This window comes from Syzygium oleosum, unplaced genomic scaffold (genome assembly GCF_021117445.2).
Source record: "Syzygium oleosum isolate NSW1041296 unplaced genomic scaffold, Sole_v2.1 Sole_v2.27, whole genome shotgun sequence".
In the NCBI taxonomy this organism is placed as follows: Eukaryota; Viridiplantae; Streptophyta; class Magnoliopsida; order Myrtales; family Myrtaceae; genus Syzygium; species Syzygium oleosum.
The window spans coordinates 2,081,703-2,090,888 of NW_026607511.1; the positions used below are offsets into that span (position 1 = coordinate 2,081,703).

Consider the following 9,186-nt stretch of genomic DNA (forward strand, 5'->3'; position numbering starts at 1 on the left):
TAAGTTAAGACAAGAGAATTCAATGTCCTATAAGGCTTTCATTGTTCTCTGATGAGAAGGTAGGTCATTGAGCCTTGAAGAAGGGTTAGTGTTGCACAGCAACAATACTAAAGGCCGGATGAAATACAGAGGGCATGAGAGGAGGAATGAACGATCCAAGTAAACTCGAATGGCAGGTGATAGGTGAAGAATGTCGAGTTGCTTGGAGTCGCTGGAAATTAAGAGAAGCAGCAGTAATCACTGTGGAGAGTTCCCATTCGTTTGGCTGCCGGAATTCTAAGTCTTCAAATACCGAACTTGAGGAGCCCATATGTAATGAAAAGCTAACGGCCAGAAGTCCAAAAAGTTCTCCAAAATGAGGGTGAAATGATAAGTTTTTGCAGCGAGAGGATTAAAAAGAATGGTTTACAAAATCATGCAAATCTTGGCATAAGGAACCTAAGGTAGATGGGTTACCATGTATCACAAGGACACGAACCAATCATGAGCTACTGCGGGCCAGGAGGACACAGGCCGACACCAAATCCCGCTAGAAAGGGTTATGGAATAGGGTGGGCCATTCCTAATGAATCCTTCTCCAAGCCCACCAAGCCAAAACTCTCTAAAATATCCCGAGTGAACAAGAATAATCCATAATCCTGCCATCTAACTAAGTCATGCTTGCATTCAACAATACTCATGAAGTAAACATGCAACAAATCGCTGATAATGGCATTTGTTAGTAAATTTAGGGAATTGTGCCTTTGAGGTGGGAGGTGCTAATGCTACTCAAATTCAACTCATTCACTAGCATGATTTGAGAGCTAATAGAACCCACTCAATTCTTTGTTAAATCTAGGGATAAGTGTACTTGAAGTCCTAAAATTTATGATGAAAATGCAATTGAGTCCTAAAATTTACAAAAAAAGCAATCAAGTCCTAAAATCATATTTGGACAAAAACGATGTCGTTTTAATCACGTCATCACCATGTAGGATAAAGAAAAAAAAAAGCTACGTCAGCATTTTCTGTCAGTCAAGTTGGATGGAGTTAATGGAATGACTTGATTGAACGAATTTGATAAGTTTTAAAAATTGACTACGCTTTTCAAGCCTTCGATAACTATTACACCTTATCAGGCCTAGAGTCATACTTTTTAAGTTTTATATGCAGGTCAATAAAATCCTAAATGATAAAACAAAGGGCCAAGAACTTAAAAAAGTCTGGAAAGCGACATTCAAATCATTCTCATATTGGGCATGAACATCATGAAATTGACTTTTATGAATGGATTTAAGACCATGTTTTGAAATTTCGAAGGATAAATGCATTTGGTCAAACATGTAAAAGCTAAAAGGAAACGAAAAGGAAAAAACTAGACGGATGCCCACACGATGTGCGCGATTATCATATTGTATGTGCGCCAAAAATTATTTTTACGTATGGTTGGTTGCCTAAATAGATTTGATGTTGTTTTGGTCATCTAATCTAGACACTTCGATTTTTACTTGATAGGCAGAAAGAATGATAACATTGAGTCGATTATGCATGCTTAATGACAGCGCCTTACATTGAGTATTGGGGTCAATTGACTAAACCACGAAGATGAGAATTATATGTATAAGTTTATTAATTTATGTGTTAAATTGACCCAATATTTGAAGCTTAAGTTATGACACGAAAATTCAATGCTCTATATGACTTTGTCGATATCTATTGCAGAGGTTTTCTTTTGAGGTCCCTAAGCCTAAACTCATCAAATGGGTGGGTCGAGTTGAAAATGATTCGACCCAATAGACCCATTTAACCTGTTTTGATCAATTTTCATGCAGTGTAAATTTAGTGACACATACCCGACTTGACTCATACTTAACTCATATCCGACCCGACTCATATTGTTAAAGCACTTTCATATTTAACCCAATCTAGGAAAATCCATACCCAAACTGAGGTGAGAGTGCGGGTGAGGGAGCGCAAGATCAAATGAGGCGAGAGAGAATAAATAGAGAGTCATAGAGGTGGGTTGTGGGTTTTAAGTAAGCTGTAAATCCATTTGTGACTCATTTAACGTCCATATTATGTTTAAACTCATTTATGATCTATTTATATATAACTAATTCATATAACAACTCTATCAATCATATATGGGTTAAAAAATGCATCTACAACCCATTTTGATAGGTATACCGGAGCCTTGAGAAAGGGTAAGTGTCTCGTAGCAGTAAACGCCAAAGCGGTGGAGAGGACATGAGAGATGAGCAAGCGATTCTATTAGACTTAAAATGCTGCGTGGCAGGTGAAGAATGTCGAGTCATGTAGAGTCGCTGGAAATCAAGAGAAGTAGACAGTAATTAGTTTTGGAGAGTTCTTGTTAGTTTAATCGCCAATTCAAGGTTAAAACATTTTTCATAATTACCAAAGGCTGATGAACAAAGTCGCCGCCCCGCAGTTCGAAAAAAAAAAGGAATATGCTGGTTAATGGCAAAGAAGTTGGGGCCACATGTTGGATTTGAAAGAAACCTTCAAGCACTTAGGGTGCGTTTGTTTCGTAAAAAATAAATAATTCTAAAAATGATTATTTGTATCATTTATAAAAATGAATAAATAAAAATATTTTCATCATTCACGAAAATGTTTAAACATAAATTGTTGTTGGTAGTGAAAACATTTTATAATGACTAATCATTTTAAGCGATGCAAGCGATCATTTTCAGAAAAAGGTTTTCGAAATCATCGGAGTTGAAGGTATGGTATCATGTTTGGCGTGTTTGGTATCCATGAATAATCAAATGCAATCACAAATTCCAATTTGCCAATTCATTTTTCTGATGGTTTAGATCAACGGGCGAATCGTGAAATGGTGATTCCACTGGAATGTCTCTTCCCCCAACTTCTTGGATTGTCGCTTCTTGGAATTGGCATTCACTACATCGGCCATGGAATCATCATTCCACCCCAAAAACATTGAGTTGCAAGATTATAATTAACTAATTAATTACTTTCATAGATATTGATAGCAAATCATTAATCATCACAGCGGATCATCCCCTATTAATATATTTATAGTAAATAGTGATATGAAAACTGAATTAATTTAAGTTACAAACTTGTTAGGATAACTCCCTTAAGTAACACTCAAGAAAATATAAATTTATTACAATAATTTATTTTTCTCAAAATGGTAATTTTTTTTTAAAAATGATTGTTAGGATTCAAACTTATGTCATGATTAGCGAATGAGACAAGCGTCTTTGAATCAAAAAACACGATCACCTGGATCCAAAACGAAACACAACGTTAGCACTAAAAGATTAATTCATTAAGATTGTCACATAATCTCACAAGGTCTCATAATATACACCAAAACAGATCATAATCTAAGCTCTAATGCCAACAAATGTCACACCTTGGATCCATCGAGAATGGGGGAATGACACGGCCGTTTTTCCACTTAACGGACACAGCCTCAAACATAACCAATAACCTATTATTAAAATATATATATATGACAAACTAGCAGGTTTGTTACAATATCAGAGTTTATATAATCCAACAAAATATATATGTATCTCCAACTAACAACTAAACCCATCAAACTCATCTCCGTCATATGCAACTCAAAAATAAACAACTAACTAAGCTCATACCAAAAAGCCCCTCTATCAAAATGCCCCAGCGATAACTCGAACTCTCTCATTCTATTTGCTGATAACTAAGGAACCTAAAAAACATTTAAGACGAATGGTATGAGCAAGCTTAACCTAGTGAATAGTACATCTCTTATAAGCAGATCAAACATACGTTATGCATATATATATAAAGCAATACTAAAAAGTCATAATCCAAATCCAATATATAATATACATGTCAAATCAAATATAAGTTGTTTCATTTTAACAAAGGTTCATACAAAACAAATGTACTCATTTGATCCACTATCACAATTCAAACATCAATGGTCAAGTCCATTGATCTATCTCTATCAAATCACATGTAAATGGTCAATTCCATTGATCAATCTAATACTCAATTTCTAACTATGGTCACGACACAATACCTGGTGATAAGGCGATCAAGATTCCCCCCTTAATAAGGTCTCCACTTATTATTGACCGGTGGTTCGGCCTAGAAAGATATCCTAAAACCAGTTTGCATAGTCAAAAACCCCTACTTGGGTTCATAATGATAATGAGCATCAAACCATCATCCTCTAATACCAAATATCCAATTCAGACTTAATCTCATAAACCATAAAACGTTTCGCAAACCAAATAGGTAACATTTCACAACTCAGCTCATCCACAAAAATACCTTTCACAATTCATTTCAAAAGCACTTCTGAAACCATTTCAAATAACAAATAGGGTTATAACTTATAAATGCCGGATCCAAAGTTATGCATTAAATATGCTATAAACATCACTTTTGCCCTTTAACCAAATCATACTTTGCACATAATATGTCTAATCATTTTTATTTTCAAAATATTAGTTTACAAATTCAAAGAAGAGATAGCACCACTCATCTGGGAAAGTTTAAAACCAAATAACAAAGCTCACTTGAATCGACGAACTTGCAATCCTATCAAATAAGCGAGAAAAACATTAAAATCAAGTAAAACGCTAACTCAACTTCAAATCAACTAAGCTAAGCTTAATCGCTAGTGAAACGACTCCTAAGTGCCAACAAAACGCTTGCCCAAGCGTTTATTCAAAGCTATCTGCAACGCGGAGCATAAGCGTGAAACTTTATAATTTCGCTTTAACTAAACTGTTACTCCAAATCGATTTTCGTTAAACGCTTCAGCTCCATATCACCCTAATTTATGATTCTCATATAATTTTATAGCTTAACAGCTCTTAAATCGGACCCCGGGATTTAAATTTCACATTACTTTGAATTTATGCCCTAACTCTTGAAATTACGCCAATTCAATGAACAAAGGGCTTGAATCCTTACCGGACATTGTGAAGCGAACTTATTTTGACTTGGTGAGGTTTTTGTAGCGTGCACTCCTTTCCTTCTTTTCTTTTCTCCTCTTCTTTTCCTCTCTGCTTATGATCACTCTCTCTTTTTCTTCTTCCCCTTTCGTCTCTCCGTCACGTCTCTTTACTCTATTATTAGCCACTTTATTTGACGAAGTCAACAAACCCAAATATCACAGCTGGTACATTTGTAACTGATTAGTTTTGAAATTGAGGAAGATTTGTTTGGTGCTGAAGAGATTGGAGCATGGAAAGAACTTGCAGAAGATGACAAATTGGACCTATATCATTTTTCGTTATCTTTTCCCTTATCTGCATTTGCCTTTTGACCATGCATCACTAAATCTTGATTTGTGCACTTTTCATTCGAACACGTGAAATCTTTTCCAGTTTGAGGACATAGTATTAAGGTGGATCTACTGGATCTTTTCCAGCAGTTTTTTGTCTCGTCTGGAAGCTCTATAACCCGTATAAGTCTTATATAGACCCGTTTTCATGATCAATAATCACCATCATTCAAGGTCCAGGCAAGTATTTGCCCTTTAACCAAAACAAACTGCTTTCCTCGTTGGCATGCACAGTGTCAAACGATTATTTACCAGGACTGTACTAGAATGACGGTTCATTAAAAAGATCATTTTATAACATATTTCTTGCGGGTGTTAATTCTATCCACCACTAACAAATTCTTTATATTGTTTTCTAGTGTGAGACAATTATGCAGGCAATCTCTCTCTCTCTCTCTGTAAATTATATTTCAGACAATTATTGTTTTCTTTCGGTAAATTATATTTCGTTGCGAAAACATTTCCGACGGAACAAATCTATATGAAGAATATTTTTGTTTCCGATACTCTTCATTTGCAAGACCAAAATGCCAATTGAAGTTTTTTTTCTCTTTCATGGGTGCTTCAGTCAAACACGTGACCGTGAAAAAGCAGTCTACTTTAGTTTCAGTATGGCAAAAGTCGCATAGCCAGGCCTAACGATGACAAAGAATTTTAAGGGCTTGAATGAAGCGTTGCCAAGTGCTCTTAAGAAAAAGGGAGCACCAAAAAATTTAACTGACTCTCAAGTATATATCTATAGGAAGTGGTCGCACACCTTGTAGCTGTAGATTCACAAAGAGAAATGGATTACTTAGTTTTGATCTTGTGTTTGTACCTCCTCTGGGGCTTGTTCCAAGCTCTCTCCTTCGTCGCCAGGGGAGGCCGAAAAGCTCGGCCCTCCAACCTCCCCCCCGGTCCACGGCCTCTTCCGATCATCGGCAACCTCCACCAGCTCGGAGATCTTCCCCACAAGTCCCTCGCAAAGCTCGCTCGCACTTACGGCCCCATCATCAAACTGGAACTCGGCTTTGTGACCACGGTGGTGATCTCTTCACCGGCGCTCGCCAAAGAAATCCTCCAAACCCACGATGCTGTCTTCTCGAATCGTATGGTTCCAAATTCGGTCATGGCCCACGACCATGACAAATTTAGCGTGGCCTGGGTACCTGTGTCTCCTCTCTTCCGATACCTCAGGAAAATATACAACTCGCAAATCTTCTCCAGCAAGAAACTCGACTTGAACCAACACCTTCGCAGCAAGAAAGTGCAAGAGCTGATCACCTCTGTTAGGAAATGCGCGTGCGCTGGTGAGGCAGTGAATATCAGTGAGGCAGCTTTCAGGACCAGCCTTAACGCAATATCGAACACAGTTTTCTCTTTGGACATGATGGAACCTTTACATCCAGCCAGAGAGCTGAAGGAAGTGGTGTGGCAAATTGCGGCTGAGGCTGGAAAGCCAAACCTGGCAGATTACTTTCCCGTGCTCAAGAAAATCGGCCTGCGTGGTCCGAAGCATCGCCTCGAGGTGCATTTTGAGAAGATTTTCAACATCTTTGACGACCTGACCCAGAGAAGGTTGCAGCTGAGGACGGAGACTGGTTCGGATAAGTGTAATGATGTTTTGGATAATCTTCTTGATTTAGTTGAAGATAAAAATGAGACCCTGGACATGTCCTTAGTCAAGCATCTATGTCTGGTACTGTGTCCATTTATTATGCTTCCTTATTTGTGATGATTAATATCTAATTTCTAGGTACAAAATCTTTTATTTGCGACATTGATCACGCAGGACATATTCGTCGCCGGTGGCGAAACCACTGCGAGTACTCTGGAGTGGGCGATGACAGAACTACTTTGCAACCCAGAAAAGCTAGTAAGAGCCCAAGCGGAGCTCCATCAAGTCATTGGCAAAGGCAAGCAGATTGAAGAAGCCGATATTCCTCGCTTACCCTATTTACAAGCTATCGTAAAAGAGAATTTCCGACTTCACCCAGCAGCTCCTCTCCTTGTTCCTCGGAAATCTGGAGAAGATTTCATTGCAGGCGGTTTCACGATTCCAAAGGGTGCACAAGTCCTCATCAATGTATGGGCGATGGGTCGAGATCCTAGCATTTGGGACGATCCAGACAAGTTCATGCCCGAGAGATTTCTTGGATCGGATATCGATGTTAGGGGACAAAACTTCGAGCTCCTACCTTTCGGTGGCGGCAGGCGGATTTGTCCGGGATTGCCATTGGCCTTGAGAATGTTGCCTTTGATGCTCGGCTCGCTCATCAATATTTTCAATTGGAGGCTCGAAGAAGGCGTTACCCCTGAGAACATGAACATGGAAGACAAGTTCGGAATGGCCATCCAACGGGCTGAATCTCTAAAAGCTGTGCCCATTCCTGTATGAAAGAAGAAAAAGAAATGCATGTTGGGTTTACATTCTACTTAATTATGATCTATTATGTTCGTCGCGTGGTTTGATTATAGAAAAAAATCAATAAAATATTTTGGTATAATGATACAAATGGTCCATGAACTTTGACTCAATGTGCAATTTGATCCCTGAACTTTTAATTTGTCCAATGTAGTCCCTGAACTTTAGCCTAATGTTCAATGTGGTCCCTGAACTTTTAATTTGTTCAATGTGGTCCTTGGACTTTTGGTACATATTCAATTTAGTCCCTAAATTATATGAAAATATTTAATGTAGTCCGACATTGAACAAATTAAAAGTTCAGAAATCAAATTGCATATTGGGCCAAAGTTCAAGAACCGTTTGTGTCATTTTCCCAAATATTTTTGATAAAATGCACACATTTTCTTGAATTTAGATCCCGCAAAAACAAAGATACGAGTGAATATAATTTCCCAGTTTCCATGAGGGAAAAAACTCAAAATCTGCACAAGTAACCCTCAATGTCGCCTCTAAGTCCTCAACGACAAATGACCCACGAAAGAAACTGTCACATAACAAAAATAAGCTAAACAACTCACAATCCCCAAATGGCATCTTAATTTCAAAGGAAAAAACGAACATAACCCTTAAACCCCTAAAACTGAGAAGCTCCTAAATAAACTCAAAATTAGTCTAAAGTGACCCGACTAACACCTAAACCGAAAATATATTCTCATTATCAAAATAACCCAAAAAATTCGAATACCCTCAAATAACCCTAAATGTGCAATAACCCGACTAAACCAAAATTAAACTCCACAAGTCTCAAATAACATAATCTAAATCGTAGAAACCAAGAATAGAACCGAAAACCCTTAACGTCCAAATAACTCATAATCCCAAATAATATCTAAACTGCCACAAACACGTGAATAACCCTAAATCTTTAAATAACCGAGTCTTAAATAGATTGCAGTTGATTTGAGTACGGAATAACATCAATATATCCCCAAAACCATTGATACACGCTCAACGCCGAAATATCCCCATTACTCTAAATACTCTAAAATAATCACTGCACAAAAAATGTAACCTCTAAACCAGAATTATAGCTCCTAAATTAACATTCCATAAGTTTCAAATAAACATTTAAATTTATTAAAATTTCAGCATCACTTCAAATATTAAAAGAAAATGCATAACACACGACCTCATCCAACCTAAAATTGAGGAAAAATTGTCCAAAAAGTCCTAAACCTATTGTACGGCGGCCAATTCAGTCATAAACCTTTCAATTTTGCCAATTTAGTCCTAAACCTTTTAAAAAATTGCCAATTCAATTCTAAAACTTTCAATCGTACCAATTTAGTCATAAACATATTAACTATTTGCCAATTTAGTCCTAAACCTTTTAACGAATTGTCAATTTAGTCCTTTTAACTAATTTTGACCGGAAATCACTGACGTGGTGATCCAGTCGGTGCTGGCCGTCCTACGCGGCACTAACGTG

At 37.5% G+C, this 9,186-nt stretch overlaps 1 protein-coding gene across 1 annotated transcript; it reads left to right on the forward strand.

Annotated features, from left to right (window-relative positions):
* Positions 1–6,004: 6,004 nt before the first annotated feature.
* LOC115662147 (geraniol 8-hydroxylase-like) lies at positions 6,005–7,817 on the forward strand. The gene is made up of 2 exons (XM_030584330.2): positions 6,005–6,989; positions 7,083–7,817. Exons 1-2 carry the CDS (start codon positions 6,096–6,098, stop codon positions 7,686–7,688), a joined length of 1,500 nt encoding a protein of 499 aa, XP_030440190.1. The 5' UTR covers positions 6,005–6,095; the 3' UTR covers positions 7,689–7,817.
* Positions 7,818–9,186: the final 1,369 nt, after the last annotated feature.